Below are 20460 nucleotides of genomic sequence, written 5' to 3'. Positions count from 1 at the left end.
ATAAGATTCTGCAGGGAAATAAGTTTTGTTCTTCTCTGGATTTCCTCATGTAGGTACTACAAGGTATCATTGTACTGGTGAGTTCAGTAAGGGAACAGACTGTATAATTAAATGTATTTAAATACTTTAAATGCTGTTCAAGCACATGTGTATATACAAAATAGTACTCAGGATACTTCTTAGCCATCAACCCCTGAATAACGGAACTATGAAACCAAGCAACTCTACATTACCAGCTGCACTATGATTCACTGATCCTTTTTATCCTCACAATACTTCTTGGTAGTATAATCATTCCTAGTCATGTGTGATTCATCAAAGTATTCTGTAGTCAAGACAAATGTTATAATATGGCCTATTGTAACCATGCAAATTACAAATCTTCATTTCCATACCTAAATTATGCTTTTGCTGAACATTTTCTGCTGCTCAAGCAGCTCTCACATGCAAGCTAGTTAGGCATTTCAAAATTGTTTCATAGCAAAGAGTTCCAAGCCTTCTAAGAGGTGGCCCTCTTCATCCCTTTTCTACCTTTCTCAAGCCTCATCGTGCTTTCCACATCACTGGTTAGAAAAGGTTTGCGTTAGGTTCTTAATTCTAAGCTATCACCATATCTCCTCTGCATGCCTCCCATGTTTCCTGTTGCCGGGAATTAATGCAACTCAAATTGGCAGACAAATTACATAATACTTTCAACGGCAACTCTGAATGACTGTTCCATTGAGGGTCATCACAAGCCAAGAGATATTGAGACACAGAGAAAAGTTTCAAACTTCCTTTTTCTACACCAACATACCATACTCCCAGTGAATTCATCTTTCTCCTGTCTTGGGGCCTATTAACTTTAATACACTCATTGCTATCGCTGTCCACTGTCCACAACAGATGCAATATTTTTAAGTAAAATTATGTAAAAACTTAATAAAGTCTACTCCATTTTTTACTCCTCTGCATCTTAAAACTTTTTTTAAGAAATTGATAATCAGGGTCAATGGGTGATGGTAATGTAATTTTAGAACTGCTCATATTCACTGCCTGAATTTCCAGTTCAGACCAAATGGGTTTGGCTCAAGAATAAACATTAAACAGCTCCAAGGAAAGTAAAGCCTAACATGCTAGGGTTTTTTTAAACCAAACATAAAAAGGAAGCACCTCTTCTTGCAGGTAAAACAATAGATCACAACAAATCATACTAAGAATCACGGTTCCATGGAGAATCCTAACTAAACCTCAAAGTGATGCTACGTACTCCTTCAAATAAAACAATGGGAATAGAGAAAAAGCTACATTCTTTTCCTAAGAGGAACTAGAATAGCAAGTTTTTAAATTCATGCACAAAGGCAAACATACACTTTATATGCATCACAGATGCATACTTTCAGTGCAAGTAGATGGACCATGAGAGGACAGGAGGCTTCCAAATACATGCAGAATGCTACTACTATCTTTTCCAGTGCTTATCACAGAAAGCTGATACAGTAAAACTATTGTGGACTGAAATATATCAGACATTCCTTGTGATTGCTCTGTTCAAGTGAACTCTAGAACTGCATACTTAATGCATTTAAAACATATGGAGTTGCTAAGGAACAAAACCCAAATGTAAATGAAGAGAAGAAAACCAAGTTTGGTTATCACTCCCCATCTGAATCCATAGGAATCCAGTTAGCAGAACTTCAGTAAAATGAGAATTAATCCTTTAATCTGGGGGTGGGGGAAGAAGGAGGGAAGCTTATGTCTTCTCTGATGCAGTGGTAGCCAAAAATATAAGTATTTATTTTATGAATGCATATGCATTCATCCATGTGACTTTAAATGAAGCAGTACACTGCATCACTCATTCACATTCCCACATACAGATCTGGGCTTCTATCTGAATTACTCAGATCCAACAAAAACCTATCAAACTCTCTCACTAGGTATAAAACATCCTTCTTTTTTTCTCATGACATTTAAAGGGTAACAGTGAACTCACTCCAAAACAGTATTATCAGATTTTAAACATATAGGAACACTTCTCAGTAAAACAAAACACAGCATGATGCACTGTTGTTCAACCATGGACTGTGATTTAATTAGCCAGAGGACTGGAGAACTACAAGAAATACATATGTGGTATGTGCATGATTCAGTAGGTATACTTCTTTCTTTGAAATTAATCCACAGGAATCCACTTCCCTGCTTCCTCCTCTACCTTTTATTCCCTTCTTTTATCTCCTACACCTTTTATTCTCTTCTTCTTTTATCTTTATTAACTAAGGTACTGCTTATTGTCCTGAGGATACAAACTCTTAATTGAGGTTCCAAGCTGCTGTGACTATTAAACTGCACCAGGGAAAGGAATGGTGAGGGGGAAGTAAGTGTGGGTACCCCCAGAAGGGCCCCCAGTGAATGCTAATAAACATTTTTTGCTTCTTCTCCCCTCCCCCACTGTAGTAATTTCAAATAAAGTATCAGTCTTCTCACTCTGTCCCACACTGCCACACAGCTCCAGCGCACGCTGTGAAACAAAACGCACTGCTAAATATTTTTCAGGATAATCCACTGTGGGATAACTTTTTTTTAATACACTTCAGGTCATTTACCCTTCAAAGAGAAACATAATCTGCTTTCAAATTATGCTGTTCCAAATAAGAAGATAACAGGCTCAGTTCTCATCTCTGGCTGCTCTTGCTATGTCTCAACAGCATGCAGCAGCCAGAAAGCTGTCAGACAGGAGCAGTGCAGGATCTCCTAGGGGTATCATTCAGTGGAAAGAGGCCAACGCAGCTGGTTCTCTGCCACCTGTCCCCACCCCACTGCACCAGAGGGGTGCCAGGGGATGGGGCTGCATGCAAGGCTCCCGCAGTTGGGCAGTAGCAGCAACCACTATGAAATGGAATAAACTTGTTTGTTCACAGAATATTTTGTAGCTATAGTCTTTAAAAATTAATAAACTAGAAGTCATTTTCAATATGCAAACCTGACACAGAATGGGTAATCAAATTCTGATATGATGAATCTGAAAAACTAATTATTCCTTTGGACTACTAATGTATCATATTAGTTTCTCACTTAAGTAAAACCACAGTAGTGTCCTGATTTCCACTGGGATAGAGTTTGTTTTCTCCTTAGTAGCTGGTACACTTCTATGGTTTTGGGTTTAGTATGAGAATAGTGTTGATAACATACTGATGTTTTAGTTGTTTCTAAGTAATGCTTACCCTAAGTCAAGGACTTTTCACACTCTCATGCTCTGCCACTGAGGAGGGGCACAAGAAGCCAAGAGGGAGCATAGACAGGACACCTGACCCAAACTAGCCATATTCCATACCACATCACATCATGCTCAAGATATAAACTGGGGAAAGTTAGATTACAGCCACCGATTGCTGCTCGGGGACGGGCTGGGTATTGGCCAGCAGGTGGTCAGCAGGTGTATTGTGCATCATTTGTCCTTCTTGGGGTTTATTCCTCTCTCTCTTTTCTTCTTCTTCTTATTATTATTATTATTGTGTTTTACTTTATCTCAATTATTAAACTCTCTCATTTCAATCTGTGGAGTTTACCTTTTGCCAATTCTCCTCCCCATCCCAGGCGGGAGGGAAGTAACCAAGCAGCTGCATGGTGCTTAGTTGCCAGCTGGTATTAAACCACAAGCAGTAAACACTAAACTGAGTAAAAGGTACTTGTAAAACCAATCTTTCTGTTGTTACTACAGAAAAAATGTCATACAGGCCAAAGAAAGCACAAACACACCTATACATGTTCGGATGTGTGTGTGCTTTTCCAGCTCAATATAACTGTTATTATCTCCCAACACATCCTTTGTAACATGAGTTTTATTTTCAACTGTTTGATGAAAGCTATTCTGGGGAATACATTTGTAATGAAGACCAAAAATGAATGGATGTCATCACTATCAGAGCAGCATTCCAGGACATATAAAGATTAAATGTTACAAGCCTGCACACACTAGACTTCAGAAATATGCCTGGTGCTTCCTGAATTAGCTGCTAGCTGTTTATCAGATACACATGTGGCCTCCCAGTGGTAAGTCATGGGCTAACAAAAGTTACTTTTCAGGTTTAGGTGGGCTTATGAAATAAAGGTCAACTCTGGAGCTGGACTAAATTCAGGCTACAGAGAAAGAAAACTTCATTTTGAGAACTAATTCTACTTTTGATAGCTAAATCATTCTTCTGTAACAAGTTTACTCACCCAGAAAGAATTATCTGGTGTATAACTGATCCAATACTGATTAATAAATAATAACCAATGGAGATACTTTGCTGGCAGTTAATAACTAGCAGCTGAAGAGAGGTCCTAAGGAAGAGCCTCAGGCCTTTAACCCAGATAGTCATCAACTGGCAGAAAATTCCTGGTCTTGAGGTCATTAATGTTAGTACACAAAAATATGACTACATTTTGCACATTTAGTTAAAAAAATTCTAAGCCCTACAGGCTGAACTGCACAATAACTGCAGAGATATTTTAGAGAGAACTGATATTTTGGTTTTTTCTAGCAACTAACAACGATGGAACCCGCTGGGGAAAAAGGTATTCTGAATAGTTGTTCCACCTGATTTTATTTTTAGACTATTAATGACAGTCAGCTCTTCAGTTTCCTCAGACTGATCACCACTGTAGATGAGGGAATGCTCAGCCCAGCTCTCCAGCATCTCATAGACTGGTAGAAGCACACTACCTCTAGATATTTTGTCTTAAAGACAAGTATAAAACCATGGTCCCATGGTGCTGGATCTAAACTAGCATGAGCCTTTGGACATGCACTGATTCTGATCCAAGTCTACTTATGTGACTCTGTTCACTAGCCCTTTCTGGGCAAAAACTATTTTTCATTTGTGCAGAATCAAGTGACTATTACTGCACAGATTCCATTTCTGAGAACACTCTATCTTTTTGTGTGATGCTGAGCCAAACTGAGTGAGCCTCCCAAACACATGCCTAAAGGAATTCAGTGCTAGGATGTTCATGCAGGTTCTCTGCAAGGCAGAGCCCACTACAGAAACGGTAACTCTCATATTTTCTTCTAACCAGATTATTACAGCTCCTCCTTATTGGCCAAGATAAGACTTAACTGTAAAGTATTGAATCAAGATCTTAAACCAGGAGCTTGTGATCCCTAATTACATCTTAGATGAAGTAATAAGAAAACGATAGCAGTGCAATAAAGGTTGGCCTTATTGTGGTACGACTCTTCTCATAAAATCTTTGTTAGCCTCAAGATCTTTTCTGTATTATGACAAATTACTTGGCACTGATGACTCCACAGTAATGTTTAATATAACTGAAACTAAGACATACCCAGTTGTAGAGGCCTCTTCAAAATGCAACACACAAGGATTCAGACAGACAGTGGAGGTCCTAGCTTGGAGCTGAGTAAGCTTTGGTCAGGTCTACATAGTGCCAGTCCTGCAACATATGCTGCAATCACTTTGGAAGAGGAGCAGGAGCAGCAAAAGTGAAACCATGCAAAATTCTTGTTTCAGCACTGCCTTCTACTGTCATTCCTCCTCCCACCCACCACCACCCAGCTAAATAGCCACTTCCTTTCACTGCTGCTCACTCCCATCTGCTCTGATGCCGCCTGCACTTGCTCTTCCAACCCCTGCGCCCACAGTTCCTCCTGACTCCATTCCTTTCCATGCACTTTCTTTTTTTCTTTTTAGCAGATACTCCTCCTGACAAGAGCCAAACACTTTAAAGCTGTCAGTTGGCATTTTATTTCCATACCTATCTCCACACCCCATCCACAGCAAAAGAGAAGAATGGTAGAAGATGAATATCCCTGAAACAACTCTTTCTAGCAATGCGTTCATCTCCAGCAATATATTGTGCTTTGTCCTTAAGCACTAACTCCTTGCACTAACTGAAAAGAAAGAATCAGCAGGGGGAAAAAAAGGAATTACAATAACTTACGAGACAGAGAAAAGGCATACAAGATATAGTCAGTTTCCATGTCCGCCAGACAAAGGAATGAAAAACATGGTTTAGACAACAGAAGTACAGCTAAACATGAGGAACAGTAAAAAACAAATACAGATGGGAAAAATAAAGTAACAAAGTAGGAAAAGGCCTGGTGGACTGAAAGCACAGATAAAAAAAACAATGAAGAAAAAAGACACAGAGGTGATGAGACAACATTACAATCCAATGAGCAGTATTTTGCTTTTAAAAATTACTGACAACATACATAAGAGGCACAATTAGGAAATACAGCATATGAGTATAAGCAAGGAAGCATGTGAAGGTAAGTGGTGTTTTCTGGATTATTGTACTGTGCAATGATGACAGTACACAGATCCCATGATTTTCACCAACTGTAGCTGACAAATGCTAGAGCCATGCAAAGATCAGCTAGGCTGCTCACAAGGACATCTCTCCTCCCCCAGCACACCATTACCTCAGGCAACACCATGGCAGAACTGCACTGCTCCCAGTCCGCAGCGGCAGAGGTTACTACATACAGCACAGTCCTTCCCACAGAGATCAAGCCCTCCGCAAAGGCAAAGGCAGTGATTTCTTGTAACCCCAGATGAATCTGAACAACATATTCTATATATGTAATGCATATAAAGTCAACTCTGCCTTTAAATTACCTGCTTTGGAAGGGATTCTGATCAGACCCACATGGACTTAAGAGTTATGCTAATGATTCATATCCACTGAGCTGTGGTCCTAGAAAAGCACTGCTTGTCTTAATTCCCCTTTCCAAATTAATTTCAGTGTATGAAATATAGAACATCTTCCTGTCTGCAAGAATTATATAGGATATATCAAAATTACTATTTTGATTGGCTACTGAAGCTTTCTAAAAGCCAGGTTCTATTTATAACTTGATTTGTATTTGAATCTCACATTTAGGTTAAAATTAATTTTGAGGTCAATGTCATTCTTTGAGGTAAACTGAACAGCTAACACTTAACCATTTCTGAAGAGCAAATCTGGTTTTGAACTCACCGTTTGCTCTGTTCTTCAGGGATTTATCTACCCTTGACCACAGCACTATAGTAAGACTGGTCAACTGGAAGAGAAGTGAGATTTTAATCACTAGCACACTGCCAAAATCTGAAAGCGTAGACCCTTGACCCCAAAATGTTTTGTGAACCAAAACCAGGTTCATGAAAGTGCCAAAATAAAGTCTATGCAAGCTGAAGTCTTTTAGGTGTCTACTCCATGTCTAGAAAATAAATACCACATACGTTGCATTAACTGAAGAAAGATTCCCCAGTTTAAGAAATGGCCTATCAAAATGCTTCAATATGGATGTTTGGTTAATTTTCCTGAGCATTCATTCATTTTAGAAGCAAACTTACTTTTATCATTGCCATGGATATAGGAACAACTAAATTCCAGGGGAAAAGTGGCCTTAGAGAAAACCAAGAAGTTTAAAATTGCAAGTGTCAGGACTCACATAATTTCAAATTCACCCAGAAGTGTCCATGAACTCCTGGTATTGCAATACAAAAGACTCAAAAAGATGGATTACCTCTGCAATTCATCTGAATGAACACAGCTCTGAACCGAAGCGTTCGCCTTAAAAGATACTCTCTCAACAAAACTGAACAATGATTAAAGATGATCAGATCACAAACAGACTGAACAACAGCAAGATATGCTTAAACAATAACTCAGTGTAAGCTATTTTGGTATTTTGGGGCATTAATATACCTTTGTGATAGGGGCATTACAAAAACCAAGAGCTAAATCTCTAGACTAAACAAACGATTTTATGGGAGAAGAGACTATCTCAATCTACATAGGTCTTCAGTTTTTGTGAAGATTATCTGCTAATTTGCATAACTGTTGGCAAAACTCTGTGTAGCGATACTGTCAAGCTGGAGGAGTATACATATGTATGTCCTATGTATGCTGAACCAATGATTCAAGTATAACTATCAGAATCTAATAGCCAAAAAATTCCTAACAAATTAACATTTGGATTTTCTCTTCAGATTCCTGTTTAATCTGAAGTCTTGAGAACAGTTTTGCCAAACATGGGAACATCAGAAAGTTATTATTTACCGTCTATATGACATGCGTATGCCTCTGTCTTGAGGGTATCAAACACACCCAAGCAACAAAAATCTGCAGGATATGAGTTCTGAATAACACTATAAGAAAATGAGTTAAAGTGGAAGTAGGTTGTATCATTCAATTTGACAGTCCTGAGGTCCACTTCCTACGTTTCACGTATTTGCTTACAGTGACTGTTGGAAGCTTGCAGTGGTTCCTAGGTGAGTCTAGGACATTCTAAAGTGAGATAATAGGGTAGTATTGTGTAGGACAAATTTGCTAGCATTACACAAGTATTAAATCACAAGGAACATGAGACCTACCTACTAGAGTATACACTCAAAACTTCCATCTTATTACAGTTAAAGAAGAACCTCAAGTAATTAGTGTTTTCAAAAGCTGAAAAAAATACCTGGCCAGTCTTTAGACTAATTCCTTCAATGACTCCTACATGGATAGAAGTCTGTTTCGGTACTGGTTGCTAGAAATGGCTCAATTTCTCACCTACTAGGCCAGTGAACATTCCTGTTTATCAGGGAACGTATTCATAGGACAAGGAACAACAGTTTTAAACTGAAAAAGCATACATTTATATTGGATATTATGAAGAAGTGCTTTGCTATGAGAATGGTGAGGCACTGGCACAGGGTGCCCAGAGAAGCTGTGGCTGCCCCATCCCTGGCAGTGTTCAAGGCCAGGTTGGAAGGGGCTTTGAGCACCCTGGTCTGGTGGAAGGTGTCCCTGCCCATGGCAAACCAGAAACTTAAGTCTTTCAGCCATCACAGGTAACCATTAGGATCAAAAGCAGTTCCCACATCCTTACACTAGCAGGTCAAAGCACCTCACAGAACCACCTCCTAGCCATGCTCCCTCCCCTTTCCTGGAGCCAGAGAGTAGTGTCATAGCCTGCTGGCCATGGTGTGAATGGAGAGGAGTGAAAGGCCACCAGTGTCCTAAACAGCTGTTCCAGTGACAAAAGCAAGACATTTTCTGATCACTTCAGTATGGCCCAAATAAGGGATGCCAATGAAGAGGGCTATCCTGTATCCACCTTCCATCAGTACAGCCTTGAGTACATACTAAGGCTCTGGCATTAATCCAAAAACTTTCCCAAATTTTCATTTATTTTTTCAGGTCAGTTTTCAGCCAGATCATACAGCTGTACAAAGCTGAAGATTGGCACAAGGAAGACATGGAATACCTTTTGCTCAGAGAACGTGGAATCAGCTCCCTCCACAGCAGGTCAATGCTTAGGCTACCTACAAGTGTTTATGGAGATGTTTCCTGACCTTATCAGCCATAGAAGGGAGGTCTGCAGTCTTTCCTCATGCCCCAAGACTACAGCACAAAGCCATAGAGCATTTACAGAAGTATAAGGTAAACACTCCTTTTGCTAAGGTACACAGCTTAAACTGCTGCCTAGCCCTCTGCTTCCGGAACTAGCTCTGTTTTGTCAATCACAATAACTAAGGAGGGTTTCTCTGTATGTTCACCCAAAAAATCAAGATGACAGCACTGTGAAATATTCTATTAAGCTGACAGCAATTCTCATGTATGTTTTGGTTTGTATACAGTTCTGAGTTTGATATTTGTAAATAAAACCAAACTGACAGAAATAAAGGTCTTTCTTTTTATTCCATGGCATAACTCCTGGAACCATGCCATATTTGGAAAAAAAAAGCTCCAGAAAGTTAGTGCGTCCATCCATCTGGACTCCACAGGAAGCTGTCAGGTTGCAGAGTCCTGCTCCTGAGCAGGAGATCTAAGATAGAATTTACTTTATCAGCTTCCCAAGCTAACACACAGCACACTAAGGGACATGTCAAATACTGAAAGAAGGGACTGGAAACCCTGCCAGTATTACTGCTTTCTTTCAATAAGCAGTGTCATGAACACTGGTACTGCAAAGGCTACAGGAAAAATAAGAGAAAAATTCCCAAGTAAATTAAAGTGAAGTGAAATGGCATATTTAGAAGCTTAACATTTCATCAGACAACCACACTTACTAAGCTAATCAGTTATAAAAAGCATTAGACAAACAAAAAACATTAGAAACACCTTCAAAAGGCTGCCAAACAATACACACTATCATTAAAATTTTAGGAATGCTAATCGAGAAAATGCTTTTAAGAACTTCATGTTATGATCCCTTACAAAAAGTGAGGGGTTTCAAAATAATGACATGCATTTGATGCAACATTAGAAATACTTACAACTACTCCACTCCTGGTGACAGTTTCCCGGTATGTAAAATTGCACACTGCCCAAGCCAGGTAATACGTGGACATGAGAGGGGTCTGTGAAAAGTGATCTGTAACCCATCCATCTTCTTCAAAAACAGAAGTTTCCACTGGCATGTTGGACAAAGATAAGTAAGTTGCTTGATGCCTGATGCTGATCTTGAAAGTGGCCTTGTAGATAGGCTCGTCAAAGCAAGGAAAAGCTTTCCTGGCATGAGTAGGAGAAAACTGTGTAACACCAAGAAACCTAGAAAAAAAGCAAACAACAGAGAGATTACTAACTGTGCACAACACTTGATTCATGGATATAGCAAATAAGACATTTCTTGACTATTGTGGGAAAAAAGACAGACTGTCCAAACTATACAGTGCTTGAACACTGCTTTACCACCTTCTTAGTCCCCATACTGCAAACACAATTAATACAAAGTAATGGTCTACAAATTTGCAGACACCACACTGACATTAAATAAATAAATAAACCCTCACCTTGCATTAAACCAGGTTCTAGCAGTTTTGCTCATCAATATGTGAAAATGTGATATGATGTAAGGCAAGCACAGTCTTCAGTTCAAACCAGGATTTAACAGCCTCTGGGGAGTTCCCTCTGCCCTGAGACACTGACAATTTGCCTTTCTTTGGGCATGAGAACTTAGGGTCACATAGTACACTCAGGGGGGTTACTGTTTTCCACTGCTGATTACCTCTGTACTGGCTGTGTGTAGGGGCATCCATAATGAGACACAGTACCATACAACACTGCTGTTAATGGGCAAGTCCAAATAACCATTCCGTGAGCTTTGCAGATTTACAGATATATGCAAGTGATTAAACACTGAGTTTTAAAAGAAATACATGTAGAGTTCTACATATGCGTTTTTTCTCTTGTGTATTTTATAGAGACCAAATCAATGTTCTCAGCTAATGGGTCAAATTAGAAAAGGACCTCTGAAGGAGCAAATGCACTTATTTTACCACTGTAAAGAATGGGAAGGCTTTAGTTTGACAATAAAATCTGTAACTGTTTTCCATAGAACAAAAGAGATTTTAATCCAGACAGAGAATAGGAAGTGTTCTGGGTAGACACTTATATTTACACATTTGGAGAAAACCCATGTGCAATAATCTTTTTTTGCAGAAACAAGAAGCCACACTTAAAAGGCTGAATTATGGGTTTAATAAGAATATTTTCTGGAGGTATGCAGGATAAAAAAATTACTATGAGCCAAGTACATAACTGTAAAGGGAGCACATATGTAGGCTTTTTGTGTGGTATTGATTCATGTCTCACTTTCCAATGTTCCATCAGTGGAAATAAGCATGCAATTTTAGATACCAGGTAAACATTTATCAGGATTTTAGAGGTTGATTAATCATCTGTTATTCCTCCAAGGCAAGAAGATGAGTGGTTAGATTTAATATAATGAAGAGGGTGGCACCTATTATTTATCAGTCTATAAGCACCACTGTGCAATATGATACTCTGTAATGCCGAGGAAGAAAAAAAACATAGGTAGCCCATAAGAAAAATAAAGTATCTAATTAACTTTTCCTAAAACTTCTTGGTGTGTATACATATTTTGGAGCCTTATATTATAAAAAACAGTGAACAGAGAAACTTCTTGAAATGTTATATTTCTATCTTGCTACAGTGTATCCACACCTGAGAGAACTAGATATATGTTTTCCAGTTAATTTTCACCTCTCTCAAAAAGGCTAACATGTAAAATTTTTCCACCACTGAAGCAGCTACCATTGGTCTTTTTCTAAAGGAAAAAGCCTTATTTGGCTAGTAATTACTGAAGGAATTCATCATATGGCATTTTTCTTGTCTCATTATAAAACACGTATTACTAAAATCCTCATTCTGCATCAGGTTGCTTAATGTAAGGTAAAAGTTGGTGTCAGGTATTCCAATGTTAATCCAACAAAATTCCACATTATCAGGGAATTTTTCACCTGTGCAACTAAGCCAAAACAGCCAATTAAATGAAGCAAAGCAACTTAATTTGTATGCAAACTATTTCAAGTGGACCTGATTCTGCATTCTAGGCACACTCTAAACAACTATAGACATCAATAGAAGCTTCAAGTGAGAATGGAAAACTGTACTGCCCTTTTATTAATAAACTAAGTATTATGAACTTTCTTTTGCAACTAACAATTCTAATGAGCTCCAACACGCACGTAAATGCATACTTAGGGAATATTGTATGTATTCTGACACTCTCTAAATAAGGAAGCTTTTTTTTCACCCCACTTCTTGGAGATTTTCTCAGAAGTCATTTAATATTTGTTACGTGTTAGGCCATCAAAACAATCCCTTCATCAGGCTGATAAAAGCTGGTAAACTCTGCATCTTCTATATTCTCCCACATAGACAGATACAGCCACATACAAATAATTGGGCAAACACTGGGCAGTCAATATTTCATACTAAAAATACATCAGCTACCAATAACAGTGATATTTATAACATGTGCATTACTATCAAACATTGATTCGCTTGTTGCACCATAAAACAAAACAAAAATTTAGAAACTGCTTCCCAAAGACTGTGTTTAAAAAAAAACCCAAACCACTGTCTATGTTTATCTATTTATCTGCGTTAGGAGGAAAAAACAAGCAAAACTTCTATAGCATGCCATAAGTGAAGAGCGGGATGAGCATTTCATCCACCTCTTCACACACCTCTCTGGGCACTGACATTTATATCTCCAGTTCCCAAAAATATCACCATAAAAAGTTGTTGTACTTTTGAGAATGACAGCCTCGCAGCCTGTCTTCTCAGTATACCCACAGCAGTAATTTGCAGGTGTTTTAATTCCACCTCATCTATTAATGGAAGACATGTGTTTCCTCAACAACCTATCTATTTTGACATCTTAGTTGTTATAAGATAGAAGAATATGTCTGTTTGGTTTGTCTGTGTGATGTAAGAACTTTTTCTTTCCATTTATGCCAAAGTTTGATGTTCATTTAAATAATGCATGCATATTCTTACGGTGTTCTACAGTAGCTCTGTATTAAATGTCTGTTGATTACTGCCAGTAAATTCTGGCGCATAATGCAAAGTAAATTTGTAGCATATCACTTGCAGTTTACATTTTTAGTGAAAGTAGCAAAGATTTCAGTAAGAAAATAAACACTTTTCCGCAGCTATCAACATTTCAGGCTGATTTATGACTTTCAGCAGTGATGACCACAGAAAATGAAGTAACTTTAGAAGAAAAAAAAAAAGAAATCAAGAGAAGGTATTACTAAGTTTGTGAAGCCTCACAGTTAGCCAGAGTTATAGACTCCTCATGTACAACAAAAGTGAAAAATGATGGTATAGACCCTTTATAGTAACCATTACTCCAATGAGGTTACTGTATTTTAATCGAATATAAACACAACAAAAAGCTAAAGCCCTGCTTGAACATTAGGGTCTCCCAGAGCACGAGAGAAGCCTGCCTGCCTATCACAGTAGAAGCTGTTCATGTTTAAGAACTACAAATGGTTATATGTATTCCCTTAAAAATGGGTTATTAATCAAAATGCAAATTGCTACACTGCAAGAGCACACTCTGAACAAAGAAGTTCCTGGTTTAGAATGTGTATTATTTCCTTTATAGTATAGTGAGTTGTTAAGCCTGTGACAGTTGAAAATGAAAACCAGCACTTGAATCAAACACCTGAAACTATAACCATGCATTGATTATAGTTTTATAACATTTTACTGAAAGAAATATAAGTGAGCTGGTGTAAAGAAAAAAAAATCCCTCTGATCCCAGTACGACAATGTTAACTTACACAGGGTAAGGATCTTCCTAATACCACTGTATTCAAGTGTATCATAAGGCAACTTGTATATGAAAAGTTATACAAAAAGTACTGGGAAAAAAGCTTTACCATTATCACCTTCCACCCTGTGTCTTAAACTATCCTGATGATTCAAAAAGTTAATAGGCTTTTGCTGTTGTTTCATAACTGGGGCATTGGTATTGAAGTGTAGTATAGTAACTTTGGAAAAATGTCACTGCCACATCTATTTGACAGTTCAATTATTCTTGTACAAAGTCTAAATACACAAGAATAATAACTGCTTAAGTAATTTCTTGAGTTTGTAAAGTGAATTATATCTCCTGCTGTTAACTGTATTTTATTCTCTGCTTTGCCCATTTTCCGTGCAGGTCTGTAACAACTCCTGATTACCCCAGTCATCTACCCCTCCATGATAAAAGGATTTTTACCCACATCTTTTCCTACAACCATGCTTTTTTGAATTTCCATTTTATTTCACTGTGATGACAAATTGCACAAACTTCATTTTAATACCGCTTGCAGTTGGCTGTTTAAAATTGTCAGTAATCGCAGTAATGAAAATATGTTTTAATGCAAGGGCTGTTGATTTAATTGAGTTGATGAGCGCTCTTTTTCTCTCTGACTTACTATTTTTGCCCAGTTCTTTCAAGTATAAACAGTTTGCTTCAATTCACAGCATGAAACAGTAAGATTCAGAAGAGAAAACCTGTCACAGCACAGATGTTGCAAGAAAGGGCAGCTTAAAAAGAAACTAAAATTATATCTAGTGTTTCTTTTCCATTGCAAAGCCTGGCTATGGTTAGAATAGAAATAAAAAAGACTTATAACTGTCTAAAAGGGGGCCTCCGCAGTGACCCTTCCTACTGTAACAAGGGCCTCGACAGGGACCCACTGGCTAGAGTCACAAAAGTAAACATAGTTGATGATAGAATCTTGCTCTGCATGAAAACAGTGGCAAGTGACCAGGTTTGCCCTGTCGCGGGGTGTAGATCTGCAGCGACTCAGCTGCAGCAGGTGCCGTGAACGTGCTCCCCTGATGTGAAATCACAACTCAACACCTCTTTCTTCAAATAATGAAACAGACAAAACAGCGGAGAAGTTCCGCTCCCCCATACGCTGCTACCTGTAACCTGGCACGGCTCTGTCACACGAGGACACACGGCGGCCGGACAGAGCGTCTGTTCAGCAGACCCTGCGCCTCCGCTCGGGTGCCCAGCCAGGGTCAGTGCTTTACTCCTACCACCCCGGTACCACCGTCCACTTCCAAGCCGCGCCGCGGCAGCTCTCGAACCGCCGGTAACCACCGCAGCCATCCCCACCCGAGGCGGGCGCGCAGGCGGAGCGCTCCGCTCACCTGGCAGCGGCCGCGGCTCACACCGGAGCGGCATGGCACGGTCGCCCGCACTGCCAGCCCCAGCCCGAAGCCGCCGAGGGAGCTCCGCCGAGGCCCGGCCTGCCTGCGCCCGCTCCCACATAGCCCCTGAGCGTCAGCAACTGCCTCTGACTGCCCTTCAGACACCGGCCGGTGGAGAGGAAAAGGGAAGGGCTGTCGGCCCCAGAGAGGCTCCGCAGCTCCGCCCCCAGCGTCAGCCCCCAGCGGCGGCTGGACAGCGGAGGGGACCCCCGGCGAGTCAAGCGGAGGCTGGCGGCGAGGTCCGGCCTGCAGCCATCCGCCGGCCGGGCGCCCCGCTGCCGTGGCGGCTGTCCCCCCAACCCCGCGGCCCCCTCCGCCAGCAGCCTGCCGAGCCCCGCAGCATGGCCGGCGAACCGCCGGTGCCGGGCGGCACTGAGCCCGAGGCCTCCCCCGCCTGGCGGAGCCGCGGCCCGCCGGGTCCTAGCGCCGCCCCGCACGAAGTTCGGCGCGGGCTGCAGCGGAGGGGCGGGGGCTGCCAACTTCAGCCAGAGTTGAGGTGAAGCAGCGCGGCCGCTCCGCTACCTTCTCTCGCCGTGGAGGACGTAGGAGCTGCGGAAGAAGCCCAGCAGCTCGTTCTCGATGAGGGCGTTGTAGATGATCTTGAGGTTGTAACTTTTCTGCACCTCCAAGCTGCGGTTGAGGACTACGACAAAGACCTGGGTCTGGGGGTAGAAGAAGGAACGGTCCACCCGCACACCGCCGGCCAGCTTGTCCTCGGCCACGCGGACCGCCTCGATGTGCATGCGGTGGGCGTGCAGCACGATGTACCGGCTGGCGTTGAGCACCTCCAGCTGCACGTTCACCTCCCCGCTGAAGGTGAAGTTCTCCATGAAGGCGCTCAGCATCAGGTTGTAGTGCAGCGGCCGCAGGTGCCGCGGGAGCCGCGGCCGGGTCCAGGGCGGCAGCTCCCGCCGCCGCTGCCACTCCTCCTCCTCCTCTTCCTCCGCCACTTCCCCGCCCCGCGCCTCCTTCTCCTCCTCCTCCTGCTCCGGCCGGCCAGGGGGTTGCCCTGCGCCGGGCGGCTGCCGGGCTGGACCCGGGAGGCTCCCGTTGCCGGTGCCCCGCGGCGGGCCGTCGGCAGCGGCGCTGCACTCTTCAAAGCGGACGCTGAGCAGCACGGCGATCATGGTCACCGCCAGCAGCGCCAGGATGGAGACGGCGAAGCCCAGCACCAGGCGCTTATGCACGGCGATGTGCCGCTCCGTAGTGCGGGGTCTCGGTCCCGCCGCCTCGGCCCAAGAGCCTGGCGGCAGCCCACGGCTGCCGTTCCGCAGGGCGGCTTCCTCCTCTATCATCATGGGGGTGACGGGCGGGCGCTTCTCCCGTTTCTCCTCCAGGTCCATCACGGCAGCGCCGCCCCCGTTTCCCACGGGACCGCCGCCACCCGAGGGGGCCCCGAAAGCATGGGAGGCTCCGAGGCAGGGGGGCCCTCGGCCCGGGCTGGGGAACGTGTCGTCGCGCTGCCTCTTACTTCCCGGCGAGCAGCATCGCCCTGCCTGCCGGCAGCTCCGCCGGAGAGCGGCCCCCGGGCACGGAGACGGGACGGGATCAGGCGGGAGCCGGCTGCTGGCGCTCCCCCGCTGTCCGGCCGCTGGGGCCGCGCCGCGCTGGCAACTTGTGTGGCTTCTGCGGGGCACTTCAGCACATGCCGCCGAGCGCACCCCGGCGCTCAGGGGGAGGGCTCTGCCGCCCCGGCCCCCCCGCTAGCGCCGCCGCCCGCAGGGAGCTCTCCTCCCCCCGCGCCCCGAGCAGCTGGGGCCGGGGTAGGGCTCCGCGCTCGGCCCCGGCAGCGCCCGAGCCATGCGCGCCCCGCGCCCGCGCGCAGGTCCGGCCGTCCCCGCGGGTCTTGTCCGGCTCCGGAGCGGTGGCACCGGACAGCGGCGCCGAGCAGGGCCCGTCCTCCTCCTGCTGGCGGGGCTGGCTCCGGAGAGTCGCTTCCCGCTGCTCCGCTCTTATTTAGTGTTTCCTATCTCCTGCAGGTACAGAGCAGTCTCCCGGTTGGCTCGGGCAGTGGCGGCTATATATAGGCACCGGGGAGAGGCAAGGGAAGGGATGGGATGGGAAGGGGGGAGAGGCGGGCAAGCCCCGCCGCCCTTCGGCTTCAGCGGCTGCTCCGGCTGCCGGCGGTGACGGCGGCGCCCCGGGGGAGCGGGGGCGGGAGGCGGGGGCGAGGGAGGCTCCGCTCCGGTGTGTCACACGCGGCGGCTCCGGGGGAGGTCGCTGAGCGACGGCGGGAGCCCCGGCTGGGGCGGGCGCAGGGCGAGAGCCGAGGACCGGGCGGGTGACCGGCGCCGGAGCTTTCGAGCGCAGGAACCCCCGGATCCTGGGTACGCGAGCGTGTACTCCACGTAAATATTGAACGCTGGTACAGTGTCATATTTACATAGACTTTATAATAAAGAACAGCCGACTACGCGTTTGGACAACAATAGCGCTGTCATACTAACGTGGGGATGGAGCCGAAGAAAGGGTAAATACTCCTTCTTAAATCGGTAGGATTAATATGCCAAGAAAAAATAAACATTGTAGAGTGTTGGCTGAAACTTTCAGTAGTGCCCCGGACGTTGCTCCGCGACCCCAGGACAGCCTTCTCACTCCTCTCCCTTCTGCCCACGCTGGACCCTCCCTCCCCGGTTCTCAGTCGGAGGGATTTAAGGACGTGTTAAATGCTGCCTGGGGTAATACACCAACACGTGGCTTGAGTAGTAGGAGCGAACCCCGGTCTGGGAAACTGGATTAGTGAGTGAACCCACTTCTTCCACCTGCCCCCAAACTTTGTGCACATAGAGAATGCAGAAACACAGAATTAACATACACGGCGAGGATCTAGATCAATGTCTGAAAGCAGCCCTGTTCCCCTTATTTTGCTTGCATACTTCAAAAACTACCTCTGTTCATTTTCTTCTTTGAAGCTCTTTAGCTCCAATCTTGTAAGCAGTTACAGATGTGTTTATCCATGGCATTCAGTCCCATGGAATCTACGGGAATATATGCTGTACATCAAAATAAATGCATACGTAATTTGCAGAATAATGGCCTTATTTTACAGAGTGAAGAAAAAGGGAAAAAAAATAAAATCAAGCCCTACACTTCTTTTATAAGCAAAGCTAATCTGTAGTTTCACAAAATGTGATGTATTAGCTGTTTTACTTCCCGAAGGAATGTCTGATCTCCCTTCTTCCTGAATCTGCTACATCTTCTAGAAATGTTATCTTACTTTGCATGCTGTTGCAGAATATGAATGATCATCTACTGAGATGCTAACCAGTTTAAGTGTAGGGAACACCAGTTTATAAGGAATTTACCAGTTTCCTTGTATAGTCTTTATAAGGATCTCATATAAGGATTATATATAGGTCTGGATGTCTCTCTGGACAGAGCTGAGTCTTTGCTTTTCTCTTGCAGCCCAGTCTAACAAAGGCTTGTAACCTTAACGGTGCTTAATTGTAAGTATGGTGATACACTTGCTAATTGTGTTTGTACATCCTAGGAGAACTAAGATTTTGTTCTATGACTAGCATTCCCACGTATTTACTGCTGTGTTATGTGGCTGCCTACCTGTTATAACAAGCCAAAGAACAGAAACATTTTATTACCTGAAAATAGCCTTCATTATTTGTTGACTGAAGTTTGAGGCAGAAAGGTAGAAAACTATTGCTGTGTGATTTGGAAAAAAAAAAGAAACACACTGACACAGTAGAATAACATCCAAGGCTACAGGTTTAAAATGTCAGTTTCTATATGTTTCATTAAACCCTTTAAAAGTGGGCACAAAAGAAGTGCCTGAGTGCTTTTAAGATTTTGTATGCATTGCTGTCAGTATATGGGCATTAGTAAAATAGGCACTGTCTCTATCACTTTCTGCACTGGTGTTTAACTCATGTCTGTTAGCAGCATAGAGAGATATTCAGGCAAAGAACAGAAGTAACCTGCAATACAGTTGAACACTTTGGGTTTCATTTATAATTATTTTTATTTTTTAATCACATTTTTAATGAAATGCGCTTGAATAGTTAGAAGTTCCACAGCTTAAAGTTTTTGTGAAGACTTCTCAGAAAACTGGTGCCAGGCAGTTGGGCTATCTGGCTCCCTTTTAAAGAGAGAGGTGACAGCACAGGAGCATGGTGCTAGCCTTCTTCATATACAAATAACAAGCACATAACTCTCCAGGCTGAGATCTTCCAAAACCAGCTGAGGGAGTCAGTCACACAGCTCATCTCTGACAATATTAGTCTATAAATTGAAGGGCCAGTATCGAAGAGGATATGTAAAAGATTTAAGGCTCATGCTAGTAAGAAGCCATGAGGCTAATTCCTTTCAAGCCAAGTTGAAATAGCACCACTGAAATACTGGAGGAAGGCATGAGTGACGGGAGCCAAGGCTGTTTATATTCACCTCCAACTTTGGTCCCATTACTCAAACAAAGCATCGAGAGGTTTGCAGGCACCATCCACCCCGTCTTGGTCTTCTTGTCAGTCTGGAGACTTATGATAAGAAGGTGCTCCTAGGTACTGTGTTAAGTAGCTCACGCGACTCAACTCATCCATCATTCTAAAACTGCACATTACTAGATTAACCTCTTCTTCATATTAGCAATGATGGGTTTCTAAAATGTAGCTTGACCAGATACAGGTCAAGGGAGGTATTAACTTCTAAATTTGTTCTCAAATGCTACTCTCTGCAAGTAGCTCTGTGTATAGAATGCTATATATAGCCATTTGGATGAGAAATTTCAAAGGCATGAGACTCCCAAGAAGCAATTTGTGTACATCTGGAAAAAAATCTTGGCTTTTTTCATTTGTCCACAGTTACAAGAGTGGACATGGATTTCATGGGTATTGCCTCAGAAGCTTGCGGTTCCTTTGGTCTTTCTGGAAAAATTGTTGGAAAATACACCAGATCATGGATTATCTTTTCAACAAGATTGTGATAATGACTCCCAGTTGTTTAAAACTTCCCCCAGGCCATCAACATCTTGTA

The 20460-nt window shown here is 43.1% G+C and overlaps 1 protein-coding gene across 1 annotated transcript in view; it reads right to left on the bottom strand.

The window, feature by feature from the left end:
- TRHDE (thyrotropin releasing hormone degrading enzyme) overlaps nucleotides 1–16823 on the bottom strand; it is a 213510-nt gene extending 196687 nt beyond the window's left edge. The window contains exons 1-2 of the mRNA XM_034063129.1: nucleotides 16003–16823; nucleotides 10233–10506 (exon numbers count right to left, since the gene is read on the bottom strand). Coding sequence (XP_033919020.1) covers nucleotides 10233–10506; nucleotides 16003–16823 — 1095 coding nt within the window. The remainder of the gene's footprint in view (nucleotides 1–10232; nucleotides 10507–16002) is intronic.
- Between the last annotated feature and the right edge of the window lie 3637 nt (nucleotides 16824–20460).

Source organism: Melopsittacus undulatus, chromosome 5 (genome assembly GCF_012275295.1).
Source record: "Melopsittacus undulatus isolate bMelUnd1 chromosome 5, bMelUnd1.mat.Z, whole genome shotgun sequence".
NCBI lineage: Eukaryota > Metazoa > Chordata > Aves > Psittaciformes > Psittaculidae > Melopsittacus > Melopsittacus undulatus.
This window is presented reverse-complemented; position numbering and strand designations above follow the sequence as displayed.